This window comes from Pelophylax lessonae (genome assembly GCF_965119305.1).
Source record: "Pelophylax lessonae genome assembly, chromosome: 7".
In the NCBI taxonomy this organism is placed as follows: domain Eukaryota; kingdom Metazoa; phylum Chordata; class Amphibia; order Anura; family Ranidae; genus Pelophylax; species Pelophylax lessonae.
In genome coordinates this window covers 270,739,492-270,763,568 of record NC_138774.1, presented here as the reverse complement: position 1 = coordinate 270,763,568, position 24,077 = coordinate 270,739,492, and the positions used below count along the sequence as shown (strand labels likewise).

At 49.2% G+C, this 24,077-nt stretch overlaps 1 protein-coding gene across 1 annotated transcript in view; it reads right to left on the bottom strand.

Annotated features, from left to right (window-relative positions):
• The window catches only part of CFAP157 (cilia and flagella associated protein 157), a 31,454-nt gene extending 16,038 nt beyond the window's left edge, over positions 1-15,416 (bottom strand). Inside the window, exons 1-4 of the mRNA XM_082264033.1 lie at positions 15,226-15,416; positions 7,168-7,439; positions 3,952-4,105; positions 715-982 (exon numbers count right to left, since the gene is read on the bottom strand). Coding sequence (XP_082120159.1) covers positions 715-982; positions 3,952-4,105; positions 7,168-7,439; positions 15,226-15,377 — 846 coding nt within the window. The 5' untranslated portion in view covers positions 15,378-15,416. The remainder of the gene's footprint in view (positions 1-714; positions 983-3,951; positions 4,106-7,167; positions 7,440-15,225) is intronic.
• Positions 15,417-24,077: the final 8,661 nt, after the last annotated feature.

Sequence of the window (24,077 nt, the reverse complement as noted above, 5' to 3'; positions counted from 1 at the left end):
TCCCCACTTGGGTACAGACATTCTGCCCCTCGATGCTGTCGGCACACCCAAGACCCTTTGCTACTACTCTTTGCTGTAACATCCTGTGAATGCTCCTGGCCGGGTTGCCTTCCTGTCGGGCTTGTATTTTGCCGAACTTCAATTACAATATATCTATGTTCTCTGCACCTGGAGTGTTTTTTGCCGCTGCACCTACCCACATGTCCATAATGAAGACTATGACACACATTGCCCAGATGTGGTTTACATTTGTTGCTATAAGGAAGCTGGTTCAATTCTAGTTAACTGGCTGTCATGCTTCCTGATGGCCTGGCACAAGCATACAGATCAGCATCAGATCTGACAACACTTAAAATGTATGTATAGCCTAAAAAGGATTTTTTTTAGTTTTGGATAGTGTAGGAAAAGGTTAAATTTCCTGCCAGTTTAAACAAATTGCATCCATGGCCAATCATTAACAGATAATCACTGCATGTCTGATTACATGTGAAAGGCCACAAATGGCTGCATGCGCTGTCAGCTCCTCATTGCTTTACATTGGGCTTCCTGCCTACTAAATCCTTGCTGAGTCTACCGCAGCAAATCAAAGTTGGCCCCTAAACACAGGTGTGAGTTGGCCCTATACTGTGATTATTATGTGTCCATCTCTGCTCATTGTCTCTAGGATTACACTTCACACAAATGACTCCAGCACTGTTGAGGGTAATATGTCACCTTCTGGTTGCTGAGACTTTTCTTCACCAGCTCCTTCTCATTCTCCTCCAGCACCGCCAGCTGTTTGCGGAGTTCGGATTCTCGCTCTTTCAGATGGTCGTTCTCGTTGATCAGCTCCATGCTCTTATCTGACATCTTGGCCAGCTGAGAACCGATAGCCACATTCTCGCGGATCGCTCTTTTTGTAGTCTCTGCCATCTGGTTGTTGGACACCCGGCGGAACTCAGCTGCCACAGTATTCACACGGTGGACCATTTCCTTCTTTAACCTGAGGGAATAGTCATTTTGGGACTCTTAACTGTCAATGAATCCATACATATGGTAGAATGGGGGATGTAACCATTACAGCGACCAGGTTAACCAACCAACCTTCACCTAGAAGGGAAGTTCTACTAGTGGGACCAGCGGCCTTTCCAAGAATGGGCACCCTCTACTATCCCTGAGTTTTGTTTGTGCACCTGACAACAATGTCCCTCCTGTGTAGACACTTACTACCCTGTTTCCCCGAAAATAAGACAGAGTCTTATATTAATTATTGCTCCCAAAGATGCCCTAGGTCTTATTTTCAGGGGATGTCTTATTTTTCCATGAAGAAGAATGTGGTACACATTTATTGTTGAACAAAAAAAAAAGGACATTTATTACCTGTATACGGTACGGTAGTAGTGGGGTATCAGAGTGGGGTATCAGGGTGGGGGGAGGGGGATCACTTAAAATGACACAGGGGGGATCAGAGTGGGAATCAAAATGGCACAGTAGAATCAGAGGGGGGATCACCATTTTAGTAACCCCTTCTGATCCTCCTGTGTCATTTTGATTGCCCCCTTCTGATCCTCCTGTGTCATTTTGATTGCCCCCTCTGATCCTCCTGTGTCATTTTGATTCCACCCCCCCTTCTGATCCTCCTGTGTCATTTTGATTCCACCCCCCCCCTTCTGATCCTCCTGTGTCATTTTGATTGCCCCCTCTGATCCTCCTGTGTCATTTTGATTGCCCCCTCTGATCCTCCTGTGTCATTTTAAGCGATCCCACTCCCTCACCCCTGTGCCAGTGGACACCTTCAACAGACATCCCCCCACCCCTTTATCAGACATTTCCCCCTACTTCAGTCGCCCGTGTGTCCACACAATGTGCCCGACTCCTGCCCTGCGCAACTCATTGTCTAATTGTAAGTCAGCCAGACTCCATCAGGGCAGAGCGAGCAGCAGGCAGCAGTTTGTCCTGGGGGCGGCGCAGGCTCTCTGATTAAAAGAGACCTCGCACTTCCTGTCTGCTCCGGCTGCGCTGTGGCGCCCGCCGCTACGGTCCAGAGTCCAATGTTACGGTAGCTTTGAGGGGCCTTATTATCGGGGAGACCTTATGTTCGGGGAGGCCTTATTATCGGGGAGGTCTTATTTTCGGGGGGATGCCTTATATTTCAGCGAGAGGCAAAACTGTAAGTAGGTCTTATTTTCAGGGGATGTCTTACTTTCGGGGAAACAGGGTAGGTATTTCTATCAGTAAACACAAGAAACTCAGAGATTTCTAAATTCATTTTTTCCTGTGCACTTAGAACCTGTAGTCATCTTTTAAAGAACTTTATGGAAGCACAATATTAAAGCGTACTGGATCTTTTACAATGAACTTCTTTTTATTCCCTTTTGGTCTGTTCAATATACCATTGCCTTGCCCTTTTACAAAGCCCAAGGAGTCATTTTTTTTTCCGTTCACCAGTGGGTTGAACGAAAAAAAGGGCTTGATTCCCGAGGTGGATGAAGGAATCCTCCCCGCTGAGCTGATCTATTCTGACAGTGGGGAGACTTATCCACTGTCAGAATACACTGATCAGCACCACCAAGTGGTTGTACAGAAGTCAATTGGTAGTTTGACTTATGTGCATCCACCCTGCCCATACATGGATCCAAATGCGGCCTGTCTCTGCTGAACTGGCCAAACTATGATCCATGTATGGTCAGTTTTAGCAAGACCGTGGGGGAGATTTACCACTGCGACAGCTCTCCATTGCCGGCTGTGGTAGGGGACAATTCAGCGAATCACACGGCTCCCTTTTTTTTTTCTTAAATTTATTTGAAGTGTAAAAAATGTACATTTCATTCACAGCAATGTACAGCAGTGTGATGCTCTGCTTTGCGGTTTCTATGTTTCCCTGCAGTGACAGAGGTTTTATCATGCAGTAAAACATCTGTCACTGCATATAGTGTGAATTCACCCTAAGCCTTCGTTCACACTAAACACGGCTTTAAAATCGTGCAACATCATCTGAACTCGCGATTTTAAAGCCGCATTTCAGTCCATTTCGGGGGCGACTTGAAAGACATCTGTGCGGGTTCATGCACAGATGTCTATTGAAGCCCCCAAAATTGCTAAAAGTAATGCAGGAACTAATTTTGGAAATCGGTGCGGTGCCGCAAAGGATTTGACGGATCGGATCGGATGTCAGCGGACATGTCTCCACTGACATCCGATGCCGCATAAAGATGCATGGGGTGACCGTTCAGATCCGCCTAAAAAAACGGACAGGCGGATCTGAACGGTCCGCCTGTGTGAAAGGGGCCTTAGAAGTAATGAATACCTGTAAGTGCTATACTAACACCTTAGTTACTAATATATATGTAACATAAACAAAAAAATATATATGTTAGCTTCACTTTTAAATGCTGGGGAAGGGAAGAAAAGTGCTCTATTAAACTATCAAGAGAATGAAGAGCAGACCATCAGGCTACGTTCACCTGTCAGCGTAGCGATCGCAGGCAGAATCACCACGATTCTGCCTGCGATCCAGAAATCATTGCAAAACGTGGGACGCCTGTGCGTTGCCTGTGATTTGCAATGGCACCCCAAACGCTGTGCGATGTTGCCTGCCGAATCGCGGTAACATCGCGAAAAAGAAATCGCGGGACGCATGACGCCCAAAAAAGGTACAAGAGCTTCTTTGGGGCGTCATGCGTCCCGTGATTTTTTTTGCGCGATGTTACCGCGATTCAGCAGGCGGAAATCGCGGCAACATCGCGCAGCGTTTGGGGTGCTATTGCAAACCACGGGCAACGCACAGGCGTCCCGCGATTTGCAATGATTTCCGGATCGCGGGCAGAATCACCGTGATTCTGCCCGCGATCGCATTGCTGACATGTGAACGTAGCCTTATATATAAGATGTGAACAAAGCACAGGAATAATTCCTCTATACCCCTAGCTGGATACTTTCACTGAAATGAATTGACTTTACAGCAAGCCTGACCTGTCCTTATCCAGCACCGCCTTCTTCTCCAGACTGTACATCATTTGCTTCTGTTCTTCTTCCTGAGATCTTAACTTTTCTTCTAAAGCGGTAAATTTGGCCATCAGCTCTTCTTTCTGCACCCGGAACTCTTCCAAGGAAGCCAATTTACCGGCTGCAAACAAAGCACACTGGTCAGACATTCATTTGACTTATTTCACAATTTTTCCCACATGCCAAACTTTCAGCTTCCTTTATTGTGATCATTTGCATAGTGCTGGCTCAACTTTTAGTCTGCACCCCTGAGGAGCTTACAGCTTAACCACTTTATCCCCAGAGGATTTGGCTGCTCAATGACCAGGCCCTATTTTGCGATGGACAATTGCGCAGTCGTGCAACGCTGTACCTAAATAAAATTGATGTCCTTTTTTTCCCACAAACAGAGCTTTCTTTTGGTGGTATTTGATCACTTGTGCGATTTTTATTTTTTAAGCTATAAACAAAAAAAGAGCGACAATTTTGAAAAAAAAAAAAAACAATATTTTTCACATACTTTTATATGAAATTCTCTAAAAAAAAAAGTAAAAATCAAACTTTTTTAACATTTTAGGCCAATTTGTTTTCTGCTACATATTTTTGGTAAAAAAAAAAATCGCAATAAGTGTATTTTGATCGGCTTGCGCAAAAGTTATTGCGTTTACTAACTACGGGAAAGATTTATGTCATTTTTATTGTTTTTTTTTTTTTACTAGTAATGGCGGCGATCTGCGATTTTTTGCGGGACTGCGATATTGCGGCGGACAGAGCAGACCCCTGACATTTTTTACACTTTTGGGGGGACCAGTGACATTACTACAGTAATCAGTGCTATACATATGCACTGTTACTATAATAATGACACTGGCAGGGAAGGGGTTAATACTATAAGTGACCAAGGGGTTAAATGTAAGCCTAAGGGAGTGATTCTAACTGTGGGGGGGTTGGGCTTGTGAGATCATCACAGAGACATGCGATCCTATATAGCAGTGCTAAAAATATGCCCTGTTACTGTACTAATGACACTGGCAGGGAAGGGGTTAACACAGTGGGTGATCAAAGGGTTAAGTGTGAGCCTAGGGGGTGTTTTCTAACTGTATGGGGGATGGGACTTGTGAAATGACCACAGAGACCTGTGATCCTAAGTAGGAGGATCACAGGCGCTCTGTGATCATTTCAGAGAGAAGAACGGTCAGCTGTGTTTACAATAGCAGACCGTCGTTCTCTCTCAGTGGGGAGCAGTCACAGTTGCCCAGCGACTACTGCGGCTGCTGGCCCTGTGGATTGGCATCCCCGCTGCCTAGTGGGGGCGGGAACGCGCGCTTACCCCCAACAGCGCTCCCACAAACCAATGTACCTATACGTCAGTAATTCTGCGGTAGGCGGTCAGCAAGTGGTTAACCACTTGCCCACCGCCCGCTGCAGTTTTACTGTGGCATGTTGGCTTGGCTGCGTGAAACAGGAAGGGGTGTGGCATTGACAGGAAGGGGTGGGTTGTAATTAAATTAAGGGGTGCATGAATTTAGTCCTGCCTAGGGCAGCACAAATACACCACTGGCAGTATGTACAGGAGAGAAGTACAGAGGGTATGACAGCAGACAGTATGTGCAGGACAGGAGTACAAAGGGTATGACAGTGAGCAGTATGTGAAGGAGGGGAGTATAGAGGGTATGACAGTGGGCAGTATGTGCAGGAGGGGAGTATAGAGGGTATGACAGTGAGCAGTATGTGCAGGAGGGGAGTATAGAGGGTATGACAGTGAGCAGTATGTGAAGGAGGGGAGTATAGAGGGTATGACAGTGTGCATTATGTGCAGGGGGGGAGTATAGAGGGTATGACAGTGAGCAGTATGTGCAGGAGGGGAGTATAGAAGGTATGACAGTGAGCAGTATGTGAAGGAGGGGAGTATAGAGGGTATGACAGTGAGCAGTATGTGAAGGAGGGGAGTATAGAGGGTATGACAGTGGGCAGTATGTGCAGGAGGGGAGTATAGAGGGTATGACAGTGTGCATTATGTGCAGGAGGGGAGTATAGAGGGTATGACAGTGAGCAGTATGTGAAGGAGGGGAGTATAGAGGGTATGACAGTGAGCAGTATGTGCAGGAGGGGAGTATAGAGGGTATGACAGTGAGCAGTATGTGCAGGAGGGGAGTATAGAGGGTATGACAGTGAGCAGTATGTGAAGGAGGGGAGTATAGAGGGTATGACAGTGAGCAGTATTTGAAGGAGGGGAGTATAGAGGGTATGACAGTGAGCAGTATGTGAAGGAGGGGAGTATAGAGGGTATGACAGTGAGCAGTATGTGCAGGAGAGGAGTACGGAGAGTATGACAGCAGGCAGTATGTACAGGAGAGAAGTAAAGAGGGTATAACAGTGAGCAATATGTACAGGAGAGGAGTAGAGAGAATATGACAGCGGGCAACATGTGCAGGAGAGGAGTACAGAGGGTATGACAGCAGGCACTGTGTGCAGGAGAGAAATACAGAGGGTATTACAGCGGGCAGTATGTGCAAGAGATGAGTACAGAGGGTATGACAGTGGGCACTATGTGCAGGAGAGGAGTACAGAGGATATGACGATGGGCAGTATGTGCAAGAGATGAGTACAGAGGGTATGACAGTGGGCACTATGTGCAGGAGAAGAGTACAGAGGATATGACAGTGAGCAGTGTGTGCAGGAGAGGAGTGCAGAGGGTATGACAGTGGGCAGTATGTGTAGGAGAGAAGTACAGAGTGTACTGCCAAGGATGTAATGTTCAGGAGGTGGGAGAATGAGAAGGCAATGACAATGTACATAACATACAGACAGGTTTTGTAAGACATGAGAGGAAAAGAAGTGCAAAGTGTTGAAGGGTATATTATACTTTTTGTATATTATTTAGGTGTGGTGACATCTTTATGAAGGACCCCTGATACCTTCTATGCGTCCACCAGATACACACTGGGGACAGATAACCCCCCATCTGCAGTTCAGCCAGCTCAGAGCACCAGCATACCTGGATGTGCTCAGAGGTGATCAATGTGTACCCATCCCACTCAGCAACCTGGGGTCATGGGCTCCTGACCCCAGGAATTGTGTAGATGAAATGGTAAGGGGGGTGATTGCAGGGTGTCAGGAATGGCAAGGCAGATAACTTGTGGAGGGCAAAACAAAGACATGTGAAGATACCATAAAGAGGTTAGGATGGAGGACAACGCTTACCCAGCAGCATGTTCTCTGATGTCAGGCGGTCCATGTTCTCCTGGGACTCGCTCCGCACCTGTGCCAGCTGGGCCTCGTAGGCTTCTTTCTCGGAATCTTTGGCCTGTTGTAGTCCAGTCAGCTGATCATTGAGGTCGGCGATTTCATCCACACGCTGGTTGAGGGTTTTCTTAAGGAAGGACACGATCTCCTTCTTGTCACCGGACAATTGCTCGAACTGTGCCTGGAACTGGCTCTCCTTTGCACAAATTTCATCCCATTTGTTCTGATATCTGTGTATAGGACAAGCCGGTTAAAGTGTAGCTAAACCCATAAACAAGAATGTAATACAGTAATCCCCCGCTACATCGCGGTTCAGTTTTTGCAGTCCCGGTAATTCGCGTTTTTTTTGTAATGTTATTTTACTATATAAATCATTAAAAATGAAAGATTTTTGTGTTTTTCATAGCTCTTGCTCTGTCTCTCAGTATCTTTTATGTGTTTAAATGAGTTTCTATTGTTTTAAAAGTGTTTTTAAAGACCTTAAAATGCTTTTACACGTACAGTGACAGTAAAAAAATCATGCCTACAATGCATTTTAATAGGGTTTTTCTATTTTGCGGAATTTCACTTTTCGCGGCTGGGTCCGGAACGTAACCCCCGCAATGGAGGGGGGTTTACTGTATATTGAAGCTCACGTGTCCTTCAGTGGCGGCTGGTGCTCCATCAGTTGGGGGGGCGGGCGTCAGACTGATCCCCCCCTAATCACTCCAGCCCGCACCACCATTCCCCCCCCCCCCATCACTCCAACCCGCACCACCATTCCCCCCCCCAATCACTCCAGCCCGCACCACCATTCCCCCCCCCATCACTCCAACCCGCACCACCATTCCCCCCCCAATCACTCCAGCCCGCACCACCATTCCCCCCCATCACTCCAGCCCGCACCACCATTCCCCCCGCAATCACTCCAGTCCGCACCACCATTCCCCCCCCCAATCACTCCAGCCCGCACCACCATCCCCCCCAATCACTCCAGCCCGCACCACCATTCCCCCCCCCAATCACTCCAGCCCGCACCACCATTCCCCCCCCCCCCAATCACTCCAGCCCGCACCACCATTCCCCCCCCCAATCACTCCAGCCCGCACCACCATTCCCCACCAATCACTCCAGCCCGCACCACCATCCCCCCCCCCAATCACTCCAGCCCGCACCACCATTCCCCACCAATCACTCCAGCCCGCACCACCATTCCCCCCCCCCAATCACTCCAGCCTACACCACCATTCCCCACCAATCACTCCAGCCCGCACCCCGTGCCAGTTTACTTACCTCTGACAGGCAGCGGTGGCGGCGGCTTCCCCCTCAGTCTCCATGTTCCCTCTCGGCGGCCGTCTCCTCCCTCCTTCTTGGCCAATAGGATGCCTTCTCCTTTTGGCCAATTGGGAAACAGGTCTCAGGACCCGCTTCCTGATTGGCCGAGAGGCGAATCAGTGTGGCAATAACGAATCTTCATTCGCTATTGTCACACAACTGGGTGGGCTCAGGGCCCCGAGCCCACTCTTTTTTGAAGCCTATTAGAGCCTCTGGCTCTAATCATGTGCTTCAAAAAAAAAAAAAAAAAGAAAATCCCCATTGGAATTCCAATTATCTGGCATCCTGCATGTAGATTAGGGGGGCGGATGCATTGATAGGTGGTCAGGGCGCCCCTGCGCCCATAATGGACAGGCGGCCACTGGTGTCCTTAGATGTGGTGGCTGCATTTGTTTTCTTTTTTCAGGCTAAGTACATTTTCTGTAAGCACAGAAAATACCCGTCAGAAATCCAGTGTCTTTGTAACTTCCTAGGTCTGAACTGGAATCTTAAACAACTTTATCAGCAATCACTGGTTCTGTTCTGTAAACTACAGAACAATTTCCCCTTATGGGGGGAGATGGAGAGAGTGGGAGGTGTTTGTCATCCATAGATACCAGAGATAGAACAGTGAGCGTCTTCACCATAGGACAGGAAGGGTGTTTCTGGCAGGATCAACAGGTCAAAAGAAAGAAAAAAAGCCTAAAAAATTAGAAATACAAAACCACATCTGTTTTTTCCCAAGGCAATTTTTTTTTCCCTTTTATTGATTGGATTGGATGACTAACTATGTAACTTTGTAATCAGTTTGGCAGTTAAAGCGGAGTTCCACCCAAAAGTGGAACTTCCGCTCATTTGCTTTCCCCCCCTCCAGTGCCACATTTGGCACCTTTCAGGGGGGAGGGGGGAACTGGTACGTGTTTGACAGGTAATCTTCCCTACTTCCGGGAGACTGCACCGCGGCGCTGTCCGTCGGAAGTTTGGCCCCCTCCTTCTTCCCCCGCCACCGAGCCAATCCGAATGCGCAGCGCGCTTCACGCATTAGGCCGCCACCCGTGAAGCCGCAAGGCTCCCTGTTGGGTTCCCTCACCGGCAATGGCAGCGGCAGTACCCGACAGTTGATGGAAACATCGGCTGCGGTGCCGACATCGCTGGACTCCAGGACAGGTAAGTGTCCTAATATTAAAAGTAGGGATGGACCTATATGGTTTTTTCAGGGCCAATACCGCTACCAATATTTTAGTCACAACGTATCGGTATCGGCCGATATTTTGTACATTTAAAGTTTTTAAAAATAAAGACAATTTTTGACACAAATCTGGTACTGAACATGTTAATTTTTGTTTAATGCTTAATGGCTGGCTGTCTGGCACCCTGTGGTGGATGGCTGTCTGGCACCCTGTGGTGGGTGGCTGGCTGGCACCCTGTGGTAGGTGGCTGGCTGGCACCCTGTGGTAGGTGGCTGGCTGGCACCCTGTGGTAGGTGGCTGGCTGGCACCCTGTGGTGGGTGGCTGGCTGGCTGGCACCCTGTGGTGGGTGGCTGGCTGGCTGGCACCCTGTGGTGGGTGGCTGGCTGGTACACTGCCTGTGGCTGGCCTGTACAGGGCCTGTGGGTGGCTCTCTGGCACCCTGTCTGTGGGTGACTGTCTGTCTGGCACCCTGTGGTTGGTGGCTGCTTGGCTGGCATCCTGTGGTGGGTGGCTGCCACACTGTGGTAGGTGGGTGGCTGGCTGGTACAGTGCCTGTGGCTGGCCTGTACAGGGCCTGTGGGTGGCTCTCTGGCACCCTGTCTGTGGGTGACTGTCTGTCTGGCACCCTGTGGTTGGTGGCTGCCTGGCTGGCATCCTGTGGTGGGTGGGGGGCTGGTACAGGGCCTGTGGGTGGGTGGCTGGCTGGCTGGTACAGTGCCTGTGGCTGGCTGGTACAGGGCCTGTGGGTGGCTGGCTGGCTCGCTGGTATAGTGCCTGTAGTGCTGGCACCGGGCTGCTGTGGGTGGGTGTATGGCTGTGATACACTCCGGCGAGACTAGTCCTGACTCCAGATGAGGCTGTCCAAGGCGAGGGAGGCGGCCTAAGAAGGCAGAATGATGTCACAAAAATATCGGCAATATCGGCCAGTTCCGGGGCCGATACCGATATATCGGGGCAAGTGCAAATTGGCCTTGCCGATAATCAGTCTATCCCTACTCCCTACCATCAGAATACATGGATCAGCACTGCAGCCGATTGATCGAAAATATACCAACAAGCCCATTCATGAAAAATGAACCTCTTCCTGTCTGCGCTATACATGAAAGACGGGTACAGCGTGGACCTTAATTGCTGGGAGGGCGTCCATGTATGTCCTCCCGTGTATGAGCTGCCTGTGTGCTCCCTGCGGAGCGCATGGCTTGCTCTGTGATCAGTGAGTCCATGAGACTCAGCTGATCACAGATCGGAGTAAGGGGCCGGTCCCGGCACTGACCACGTGATCAGCTGTCAGAAAATGACAGATGATCACATGATGTAAATAGCAGCCGCCGACCGCCGCTGCTGTCAGAAGGACATTGGTTCCAAAGAGGAGAGGAACATCTGTGCCCACCAGTGCCACCTTTCAGTGCCCCATCTTCAGTGCTGCCTATCAGTGTCACCTACCAGTGCCTATCATTGCCCATCAGTGCCACCTGTTAGTGCCCATAAGTGCCACGCATCAGTGCCACCTATCAGTGCCCACCAGTGCCGCCTTATTAGTGCCACCTTATCAGTGCCCATCAGTGCAGCCTATCAGTGCCTTTCGGGGCCCATTAGTGTTGCCTCATCAATGAAGGAGAAAAATCACCAGTTTGCAAAATTTTATAACAAACTATAAAAACTGTTTTGTTTTTTTGTTTTCAAAATTTCCTGTCTTTTTTTGTTTGTTCAGCAAAAAATAAAAACCCCAGTACTGATTAAATACCATCAAAGGAAAGCTCTATTTGTGTGCAAAAAAAAAAGATAAAAATGTCATTTGGGTGCAGTGTTGCATGACCGTGCATTTGTCATTCAAAGTGCGACAGCGCTGAAAGCTGAGAATTGGCCTGGGCAGAAACGGGGGTGACAGTGCCCAGTAGGCAAGTGGTTAAACATTAGATCGACATCTCTCGAACAGCCATACATGGGTCGAAATTTGGCTGGTTCCAGATCTGGCCAAAATGTTATCCATGTATGGTCATCCTAATATGAGGACCCTCTAATCTATCCAATCAATCAGTCTGGTAGGCCCTTGCACCACATAGTTGTTGGTAGATTTATCCTGAAGACCGGGCCTATTCTTGACACGGGGTGTTAAAAGTTAAGTTAAAATCAGTTTTTTTTTTGCTAGAAAACTACTTAGAACCCCCAAACATTATATTTTTTTTTAAGCAGAGACCCTAGAGAATAAAATGGAGATCATTGCAATATTTTTTATCACACCGTATTTGCGCAGCGGTCTTCCAAACGCAATTTTTTTTGGAAAATTCACTTTTTTGAATTGAAAAATAAGAAAACAGTAAAGTTAGCCAAAGTTTTCCGAAATGTGAAAGATAATGTTACGCCGAGTAAATAAATACCCAACATGTCATGCTTCAAAAATTGCGCACGCTTGCAGAATGGCGACAAACTTTGGTACTTAAAAATCCCCATAGGTGACATTTTAAAATGTTCTACAGGATACCAGCTCAGAGTTACAGAGGAGGTCTGGGGCTCAAATTATTGCTCTCTCTCTCTAACGATCGCGACGATACCTCACATGTGTGGTTTGAACACCGTTTACATATGTGGGCGGGACTTCCGTATAAGTTCGCCCGCTGTTGAAAAAAAATACCGGGGTTATGGCAGCAGATAGCTGCCATAACCCCGGTATTTAGCATCAAAGGCCTGACGTAAATTGACGGCGGGCGGTCGGTAAGTGGTTAACAGATTGTACAATCAGATTGTAAGGTGTATGGCCACTCCCCAGTTAGAAGCTACACTGCTAGTGTGCCGGAAAGACTGCACTCCTACACATGCACAGCACTGACACTGTCCTATGCCAGCCAATCAAAATGACCAAAGGCCAGCACCTGGGAGAAGATGTCGGGGCGGTGAAGGATCTCCCAGTAAGAACACATAGGTAAGAAAAATAAATGGACCCCAATCAGCCTAGATTACACCCCTGCAGCGTTTTCATGTGCGTTTAACCTGTTGTCGACCACCCGCCACCTTTTTACTGCGGCAGGGCGCCCCTCCTGCGCAAGGGGGCGAGAGCGCGCCGCCGCCGCACTCCTGCCCCCACTTGGCAGCAGGGAAGCCAATGCACGGGGCAGGCGGCTCCGATTGCTGAGAGAGAACGGTCAGCTGTTGTAAACACAGCTAACCGTCCTTCTCCCTGGAATAATCACAGAGCACCTGTGATCCTTCTATATAGGAACACAGGTCTCTCTGATCATTTCACAAGCCACGCCCCCATACAGTTAGAATCACTCCCCTAGACTCACATTTAACCCTTTGATCACCCATAGTGTTAACCCCTTCCCTGCCAGTGTCATTATTACAGTAACAGTGCATATTTATAGCACTGATTACTGTAGTAATGTCACTGGTACCCCCAAAAATGTCAGTTAGGGGTCCGATCTGTCCGCCACAATGTCGCAGTCCCGCAAAAAATCGCAGATCACCGCCATTACTAGTAAAAAAAAAAAAACGAATAACAATGACATAAATCTTTCCCGTAGTTAGTAGACGCGATAACGTTTGCGCAAACCAATCAAAATACACTTATTGCGATTTTTTTTTTTTTTTTACCAAAATTATGTAGCAGAAAACAAATTGGTCTAAAATGTTAAAAACTTTGATTTTTAATTTTTTTTTTGAGAATTTCATATAGCAGAAAGAGAAAAAAATATTGTTTTTTTTTTCAGAATTGTCATTCTATTTTTTGTTTATAGCGCAAAAAATAAAAATCGCACAGGTGATCAAATACCACCAAAAGAAAGCTCTGTTTGTGGGAAAAAAAGGACGTCAATTTTATTTGGGTACAGCGTCGCACGACCGCGCAATTGTCCGTTAAATAATGCAGTGCCGAATCGCAAAATAGGCCCTGGTCAGGAAGGGGGTAAAATCTTCCGGGGCTTAAGTGGTTAAGGGGGAAAATCTTCTGGTCCAAAAGTGGTTAAATAGGTGCAGCATTGCTGCATTTTTTTGAGCTGCAAACGCACATGAAAATGCGCAAACACAACTTTGACCGGAATTACCGGAGTGTGGTGCGTTCTTTTCCAGGTCATATTTTTCATGTACGTTTTTAGGCACACTGCGATTATATCTTGAACACATGTTTTATGAAAGTGCATCAAAGAGGCGACATGCAGGAATCTGATGCACTTTTATGAAAACATTCATTTTAATAGAGTATAATGGCAGCGTACCTGAAAACACAGGGAATTATTCCATAAAACGCACCACAAACGCACTGAACACAGAGGTAGGACCAGTTCACACCACCTGCAGTCCAGCGCTTTCTTTTTTCTGCATTAAAAACGCATGGAAAGTAGGTTATATGGGTTCCGATGGTTCTCACCAGTGCGGTCAGTTCCAGAAAAAAAAGTAGAACATGCTGCATTTTTCCTGCACTTGAATGCTGTAAAACGCATCAAAAACGCATGGAAAGTAGGTTATATGGGTCCTGATGGCATAGCTCTCACCAGTGCTTGCAGTTCCAGAAAAAAAAAAAGTAGAACATGCTGCATTTTTCTGCACTGGACTGTACTGGAATGCTGTAAAATGCATCAAAAACGCACCAGAATGCGCTGGAATGCATCCAAAGTGCACCAGAATGCATTGGAACGCATCAAAAGTGCACCAGAATGCATTGGAACATAACAAAAGTGCACCAGAATGCATTGGAACGCATCAAAAGTGGACCAGAATGCATTGGAACGCATCAAAAACGCACCAGACTCCAGTACAGTGAAAGGAAAACAGGAAAAAAAAAAAACAACATCTGGAATCTATTCAGAAGCGCATGTAAAATGCACTGAAATGTGTAAAAAATGCGCATGCAGAAACGCATTCAGAACAGATCTGGAGTGCGCCAGCCTGTAAACGCACAGGGAACGCCAAGACTACAATGCAAACAAGCCCTCAGGGAAATCTGTCCTTAATGTCACTGACATCTCCCTCTGGAAATGCTCAGTTTCTGGCTGTCACCATGACCCCGGCCCTTTTACTCCACCAGGGCATGCTGGGAGTTGTAGTTCCTCTAAACTCAGCCAGGGCATGCTGGTAGTTGTAGTGCTTTCCACACTTGAGACTCGTAGTCCCTCTGACCCCAGCCAGGGCATGCTGGGAGTTGTAGTTCCTCTGACCCCAGCCAGGGTATGCTGGCAGTTGTAGTCCCTCTGACCCCAGCCAGGGCATGCTGGCAGTTGTAGTTCCTCTGACCCCAGCCAGGGTATGCTGGCAGTTGTAGTGCTACCAAACCTGAGACTTGTAGTCTCTCTGAACCAAGGCAGGGCATGCTGGGAGTTGTAGTACTACCACACCTGAGACTTGTAGTCCATCTAACCCCAGCCAGGGCATGCTGGGAGTTGTGGTTCCTCTAACCCCAGCCAGGGTATGCTGGGAGTTGTGGTTCCTCTAACCCCAGCCAGGGTATGCTGGGAGTTGTAGTGCTACCACACCTGAGACTTGTAATCCCTTTGACCTCAGTAAGGGTATGCTGGGAGTTGTAGTCCCTCCCCCAATCACCTCTCTAGGCGGCCCTCCAGGTCCCGGATCTGGAGTTGGTAGAACTCCTTGCTCTCCTCAGTGACCGGCTCCCCTCTGGTCCTCTCCTCCGCCTTCTTCTCCTTCTTCCCGGCAGCGCTTCCTTTCCCCTTCTTCTTCTTGGGCGCCATCATTCACCCACTGCTCACACCGTCTACAGCGTCCCGCTGCTAGGCAACCACAGGGGGAAGGAGGCGCGGCCGGACACACTACTGGGATGGTAGACTGGGCGGGCTTCACTAGGTAGGGGCTGGGGGCGGGGTTTTCTGAGCAGAGTACCATGCTGTTGCTTTTTCTTCCACGTGTGATGGGCGGGGATAGTTGATTAATGGGGGCGTGGCTCCGCTCTCCTCAGGGCTGTGCTGGAGTTTGGTAGGTGTCAGTGAGCTGTGATCACATGACAGGTTATAACTTATAATAGCTGGTGACCCTGTGACTTCCTGTATTGGGTGAGAGGAGCCCCCATATCTTCTAGGGGTGTTGGCAGAGTCATGTATCTATACAAAGAAGACAGGTAGGGTATGCTGAGACTTGTAGTGCCTCTGACCCCAGCCAGGGCATGCTGGGAGTTGTAGTCCCTCTGCTCTCGGCCAGGGCATGCTGGGAGTTGTAGTGTTACCCCACCTGAGACTTGTAGTTCCTCTAACCCCAGCTAGGATATGCTGGGAGTTGTAGTGCTACCCCACCTGAGACTTGTAGTCCCTCTGCTCTCAGCCAGGGCATGCTGGGAGTTGTAGTGCTACCACACCTGAGAATTGTAGCTCCTCTAACCCCAGCTAGGGTATGCTGGGAGTTGTAGTGTTACCCCACCTGAGACTTGTAGTTCCTCTAACCCCAGCTAGGATATGCTGGGAGTTGTAGTGCTACCCCACCTGAGACTTGTAGTCCCTCTGCTCTCAGCCAGGGTATGCTGGGAGTTGTAGTGCTACCACACCTGAGACTTGTAGTCCCTCTGATCTCAGCCAGGGCATGCTGGGAGTTGTAGTGCTACCACACCTGAGACTTGTAGTTCCTCTGATCTCAGCCAGGGCATGCTGGGAGTTGTAGTGCTACCACACCTGAGACTTGTAGTTCCTCTGATCACAGCCAGGGCATGCTGGGAGTTGTAGTGCTTTCACATCTGAGAGTTGTAGTCCCTCTGACCCCAGCCAGGGCATGCTGGGAGTTGTAGTCCCTCTGCTCTCGGCCAGGGCATGCTGGGAGTTGTAGTGTTACCCCACCTGAGACTTGTAGTTCCTCTAACCCCAGCTAGGGTATGCTGGGAGTTGTAGTGCTACCCCACCTGAGACTTGTAGTCCCTCTGCTCTCAGCCAGGGCATGCTGGGAGTTGTAGTGCTATCACACCTGAGAATTGTAGTTCCTCTAACCCCAGCTAGGGTATGCTGGGAGTTGTAGTGTTACCCCACCTGAGACTTGTAGTTCCTCTAACCCCAGCTAGGATATGCTGGGAGTTGTAGTGCTACCCCACCTGAGACTTGTAGTCCCTCTGCTCTCAGCCAGGGCATGCTGGGAGTTGTAGTGCTACCACACCTGAGACTTGTAGTCCCTCTGATCTCAGCCAGAGCATGCTGGGAGTTGTAGTGCTACCACACCTGAGACTTGTAGTCCCTCTGCTCTCAGCCAGGGTATGCTGGGAGTTGTAGTCCCTCTGCTCTCGGCCAGGGCATGCTGGGAGTTGTAGTGTTACCCCACCTGAGACTTGTAGTTCCTCTAACCCCAGCTAGGATATGCTGGGAGTTGTAGTGCTACCCCACCTGAGACTTGTAGTCCCTCTGCTCTCAGCCAGGGCATGCTGGGAGTTGTAGTCCCTCTGCTCTCGGCCAGGGCATGCTGGGAGTTGTAGTGTTACCCCACCTGAGACTTGTAGTTCCTCTAACCCCAGCTAGGGTATGCTGGGAGTTGTAGTGCTACCCCACCTGAGACTTGTAGTCCCTCTGCTCTCAGCCAGGGCATGCTGGGAGTTGTAGTGCTACCACACCTGAGAATTGTAGCTCCTCTAACCCCAGCTAGGGTATGCTGGGAGTTGTAGTGTTACCCCACCTGAGACTTGTAGTTCCTCTAACCCCAGCTAGGATATGCTGGGAGTTGTAGTGCTACCCCACCTGAGACTTGTAGTCCCTCTGCTCTCAGCCAGGGTATGCTGGGAGTTGTAGTGCTACCACACCTGAGACTTGTAGTCCCTCTGATCTCAGCCAGGGCATGCTGGGAGTTGTAGTGCTACCACACCTGAGACTTGTAGTTCCTCTGATCTCAGCCAGGGCATGCTGGGAGTTGTAGTGCTACCACACCTGAGACTTGTAGTTCCTCTGATCACAGCCAGGGCATGCTGGGAGTTGTAGTGCTTTCACATCTGAGAGTTGTAGTCCCTCTGACCCCAGCCAGGGCATGCTGGGAGTTGTAGTCCCTCTGCTCTCGGCCAGGGCATGCTGGGAGTTGTAGTGTTACCCCACCTGAGACTTGTAGTTCCTCTAACCCCAGCTAGGGTATGCTGGGAGTTGTAGTGCTACCCCACCTGAGACTTGTAGTCCCTCTGCTCTCAGCCAGGGCATGCTGGGAGTTGTAGTGCTATCACACCTGAGAATTGTAGTTCCTCTAACCCCAGCTAGGGTATGCTGGGAGTTGTAGTGTTACCCCACCTGAGACTTGTAGTTCCTCTAACCCCAGCTAGGATATGCTGGGAGTTGTAGTGCTACTCCACCTGAGACTTGTAGTCCCTCTGCTCTCAGCCAGGGCATGCTGGGAGTTGTAGTGCTACCACACCTGAGACTTGTAGTCCCTCTGATCTCAGCCAGAGCATGCTGGGAGTTGTAGTGCTACCACACCTGAGACTTGTAGTTCCTCTGATCTCAGCCAGGGCATGCTGGGAGTTGTAGTGCTTTCACATCTGAGAGTTGTAGTCCCTCTGACCCCAGCCAGGGCATGCTGGGAGTTGTAGTCCCTCTGCTCTCGGCCAGGGCATGCTGGGAGTTGTAGTGTTACCCCACCTGAGACTTGTAGTTCCTCTAACCCCAGCTAGGGTATGCTGGGAGTTGTAGTGCTACCCCACCTGAGACTTGTAGTCCCTCTGCTCTCAGCCAGGGCATGCTGGGAGTTGTAATGCTATCACACCTGAGAATTGTAGTTCCTTTAACCCCAGCTAGGGTATGCTGGGAGTTGTAGTGTTACCCCACCTGAGACTTGTAGTTCCTCTAAACCCAGCTAGGATATGCTGGGAGTTGTAGTGCTACCCCACCTGAGACTTGTAGTCCCTCTGCTCTCAGCCAGGGCATGCTGGGAGTTGTAGTGCTACCACACCTGAGACTTGTAGTCCCTCTGATCTCAGCCAGGGCATGCTGGGAGTTGTAGTGCTACCACACCTGAGACTTGTAGTTCCTCTGATCTCAGCCAGGACATGCTGGGAGTTGTAGTGCTTTCACATCTGAGAGTTGTAGTCCCTCTGACCCCAGCCAGGGCATGCTGGGAGTTGTAGTGCTTCCACACCTGAGACTTGTAGTCCCTCTAACCCCAGCTAGGGTATGCTGGGAGTTGTAGTGTTACCCCACCTGAGACTTGTAGTTCCTCTAACCCCAGCTAGGATATGCTGGGAGTTGTAGTGCTACCCCACCTGAGACTTGTAGTCCCTCTGCTCTCAGCCAGGGCATGCTGGGAGTTGTAGTGCTACCACACCTGAGACTTGTAGTCCCTCTGATCTCAGCCAGAGCATGCTGGGAGTTGTAGTGCTACCACACCTGAGACTTGTAGTTCCTCTGATCTCAGCCAGGGCATGCTGGGAGTTGTAGTGCTTTCACATCTGAGAGTTGTAGTCCCTCTGACCCCAGCCAGGGCATGCTGGGAGTTGTAGTCCCTCTGCTCTCGGCCAGGGCATGCTGGGAGTTGTAGTGTTACCCCACCTGAGACTTGTAGTTCCTCTAACCCCAGCTAGGGTATGCTGGGAGTTGTAGTGCTACCCCACCTGAGACTTGTAGTCCCTCTGCTCTCAGCCAGGGCATGCTGGGAGTTGTAATGCTATCACACCTGAGAATTGTAGTTCCTTTAACCCCAGCTAGGGTATGCTGGGAGTTGTAGTGTTACCCCACCTGAGACTTGTAGTTCCTCTAAACCCAGCTAGGATATGCTGGGAGTTGTAGTGCTACCCCACCTGAGACTTGTAGTCCCTCTGCTCTCAGCCAGGGCATGCTGGGAGTTGTAGTGCTACCACACCTGAGACTTGTAGTCCCTCTGATCTCAGCCAGGGCATGCTGGGAGTTGTAGTGCTACCACACCTGAGACTTGTAGTTCCTCTGATCTCAGCCAGGACATGCTGGGAGTTGTAGTGCTTTCACATCTGAGAGTTGTAGTCCCTCTGACCCCAGCCAGGGCATGCTGGGAGTTGTAGTCCCTCTGCTCTCGGCCAGGGCATGCTGGGAGTTGTAGTGTTACCCCACCTGAGACTTGTAGTTCCTCTAACCCCAGCTAGGGTATGCTGGGAGTTGTAGTGCTACCCCACCTGAGACTTGTAGTCCCTCTGCTCTCAGCCAGGGCATGCTGGGAGTTGTAGTGCTTTCACATCTGAGAGTTGTAGTCCCTCTGACCCCAGCCAGGGCATGCTGGGAGTTGTAGTGCTTCCACACCTGAGACTTGTAGTCCCTCTGACCCCAGCCAGAACTGGGAGTAGTCCCAACTTCCTCCCCCAGGCATAATTCATCCCTACTGATGTGGAATCGCGGATAGAATCAGCGCTAATCTGCCTGCGATTCCAAATCACGCTACAACTGCGGCAAAATGTCGCGCCCGGGTGCAAACGCCATGCAATCTTGCCACCATTGTTGCACAACAACAATGCACAAAACTTGTCACCCAAAAAGGTGCACAAACTTTGTTTGATGGGACAAATGCATTTAGGGCCGCCCATTCCAGTGAAGGGGCGACACGCAGAAACGCATGTGGATCCCCTCCCCCCCCCCCCCAAAAAAAAAAACAAATCACGTGCGGAAATGCCTAAGGCAACATTCACATCCAGTGATTGGGTGAGTTTTTACCTGCCATACGCGTTTAGGGGAGGCCATTGATTTCAATGGGCTGCCCGCCATGTGGCGAGGAACATCGCACTGCGTTCCGGTTTGCATGTTTTTGTATGCAGCAAAATGCTTATTTTTTTTTCTTTCTGCATGTGTGGTGACATGAACAGGGATTGGCACCACAAACGCAACCCGCTTCTTTATACGCAGATGTGATCGGGGGACTAAGGACTTGTTGACATGGGTGGCAGTCCTTGCCTCCCCTCTGAAAGGTGATCCGTTGTGGATGATGTTTTCAGAGGCTTAAGGAAGTGAGATGAATCTGAAGATGCGGCAGATGGGAGAGCGATTACGCAGGATCTGCGCGCTGTACGACCGCATGCATGAAGTCTATTATTGGTTAACCACTTCTGGACCGGAAGGATTTGCCCCCTTAATGACCAGGCCATATTTTGCGATTCTGCACTGCATTACTTTAATGGACAATTGCACAAACGCGCGACGCTGTACCTAAATAAAATTTACGTCCTTTTTTCCCCACAAACAGAGCTTTCTTTTGGTGGTATTTGATCACCTGTGTGATTTTTATTTTTTGCGCTATAAAAAAAAAAAAAAAAAAAGCGTTAATTCTGAAAAAAAAAAAAAACAATATTTTTCACATTTTGCTATATAACATTCCCAAAAAAAAATTCAAAATCTAAATTTTTTAACATCTTAGGCCAATTTGTTTTCGGCTACGCTTTTGGTAAAAAAAAAAAAAAAAAAACGCAATAAGCGTATTTTGATTGGTTTGCGCAAAAGTTATCGCATCTACTAACTACGGGAAAAATTTATGTCATTTTTATTTATTTTTTTTTTTTTTACTAGTAATGGTGGCGATCTGCGATTTTTAGTGGGACTGCGACATTGCGGCGGACAGATCGGACCCCTAACTGACATTTTTGACACTTTTTGGGGGGGGGGGGGGGGGACCAGTGACATTACTACAGTAATCAGTGCTAAAAATAGACACTGATACTGTAATAATGACACTGACAGGGAAGGGGTTAACATTGTGGGTGATTAATGGGTTAAATGTGAGCCTAGGGGAGTGATTATAACTGTGGGGGGAGGGACTTGTGAAATGACCATAGAGACATGTGATCCAATAATAGAAGGATCACAGGCGCTCTGTGATCATTCCAGGGAGAAGAACGGAAATTGACTACTAATGACACTGGCAGGGAAGGGGTTAACACCAGGGGTAATCAAAGGGTTAAATGTGTACCTATGGCGTGCTTTCTAAGGCTCCTTTCACACACTTCTTCCGCCGGACAGAGTCCGTTTTTCTCGGCAGGGGAATCGATCCGCCAATCCCCCGCTGAGCAGGAGGATGACAGCTGTCAGTTCCCCATGCATCTCTATGGGTGAAATCGGATGGGAACGGACCGTCGGTCCGATCCCATCCGATCCGCTGGACGGATGGAAAATAGGGTTTCCATCCGTCCAGATTTGACGGATCGGCTGTTATTGGACATGTCTCCGCTGACATCCGATGCCCCATAGGAATGCATGGGGGGGCCATTCAGATCCGCCAAAAAAAACGGACAGGTGGATCTGAACGGTCCGCCTGTGTGAAAGGGGCCTGTGTGTGGAATTTATTCACTGGATGAACACTAGGCTTGCGGAATATAATCGCCGCATCGATGCATCACAATGCGACCCTTCGCGATTCTGCATCGATTCGGGGTGACTGCAAAATCGATTAACTAATGACGTCAGTTTCGGGGGTGGGGGGAGTTGTCTGTCAGTACAGAAGTGTCATGGCGGCGCTGGCGCTTGATGAGAGTGGCGGCGGCTGGGCTTGTGGAACACGGAGCTCCTCCTTGCGGGAGAGGAGAGGAGGAGAGCGGAGCTATCAGTGCTCTGGCCCCGGGAGGGTTTGGGTGGCCGCAGCCTTCCCAGCCCGAGAGCCTAAAAGAGTTGATGGCAACGCACGCTGCTCGGTACTCTTCTGGTAGCGGCGCGGTTTCGGCAGACAGCCGCAGGGGAGCCCGGCTGATTACGGGAAGCATAGCAGGTCTGTCCACTTGAATGTTTTTTGTATTTGCAATATTTGTAATCTCTTCAATGAATTTGGATGTTTGAAACCTACCACACAATGAGGAGTTCCCTCTTCCTATCCTGTGAGACCAACTGCGGTGTTTGGAGGGTGCCACCATCACTGTATGCCCATCTTGAAGTCACACCTATTGGCTGCTATTCTTATTTGCACATGGGATCAACACTTGGACTGTTTGTGTGATTTTTTTATATATAATATATTTTAGGCCTGCAGAATATAATCGCCAATGTCTCCTCAGGGATATCCGGGATGCGATATATACATGGCGGTGTGTATGGGGGTCTCCTCAGGGATAATCGAGGATGTGATGTATACATGGCGGTGTATGGGGGTCTCCTCAGGGATGTGATATATACATGGTGGTGTAACACCACCATGTATATATCACATCCCTGAGGAGACCCTCATACACCGCCATGTATATATTACATCCCTGAGGAGACCCCCAGACACCGCCATGTATATATCACATCACTGAGGAGACCTCCATACGCCGCCATGTATATATCACATCTCGGATATCCCTGAGGAGACCCCCCCCCCATACACTGCCATGTATACATCACATCCCTGAGGAGACCCCCATACACCGCCATGTATTTATCACATCCCTGAGGAGACCCCCATACACCGCCATGTATATATCACATCCCTGAGGAGACCCCCATACACCGCCATGTATTTATCACATCCCTGAGGAGACCTCCATACACCGCCATGTATATATCACATCCCTGAGGAGACCCCCATACACCGCCATGTATTTATCACATCCCTGAGGAGACCCCCATACACCGCCATGTATTTATCACATCCCTGAGGAGACCCCCATACACCACCATGTATTTATCACATCCCTGAGGAGACCTCCATACACCGCCATGTATTTATACCATCCCTGAGGAGACCCCCATACACCGCCATGTATATATCAGATCCCTGAGGAGACCTCCATACACCGCCATGTATTTATCACATCCCTGAGGAGACCTCCATACACCGCCATGTATATATCACATCCCTGAGGAGACCCCCATACACCGCCATGTATATATCACATCCCAGAGGAGACCTCCATACGCCGCCATGTATATATCACATCTCGGATATCCCTGAGGAGACCCCCATACACCGCCATGTATATATCACATCTCGGATATCCCTGAGGAGACCCCCCCCCCCCATACACTGCCATGTATACATCACATCCCTGAGGAGACCCCCATAAACTGCCATGTATATATCACATCCCTGAGGAGACCCCCATACACCGCCATGTATTTATCACATCCCTGAGGAGACCTCCATACACCGCCATGTATATATCACATCCCTGAGGAGACCCCCATACACCGCCATGTATTTATCACATCCCTGAGGAAACCCCCATACACCACCATGTATTTATCACATCCCTGAGGAGACCTCCCTACACCGCCATGTATTTATACCATCCCTGAGGAGACCCCCATACACCGCCATGTATATATCAGATCCCTGAGGAGACCTCCATACACCGCCATGTATTTATCACATCCCTGAGGAGACCTCCATACACCGCCATGTATTTATCACATCCCTGAGGAGACCTCCCTACACCGCCATGTATTTATACCATCCCTGAGGAGACCCCCATACACCGCCATGTATTTATCACATCCCTGAGGAGACCTCCATACACCGCCATGTATTTATCACATCCTTGAGGAGACCCCCATACACCGCCATGTATA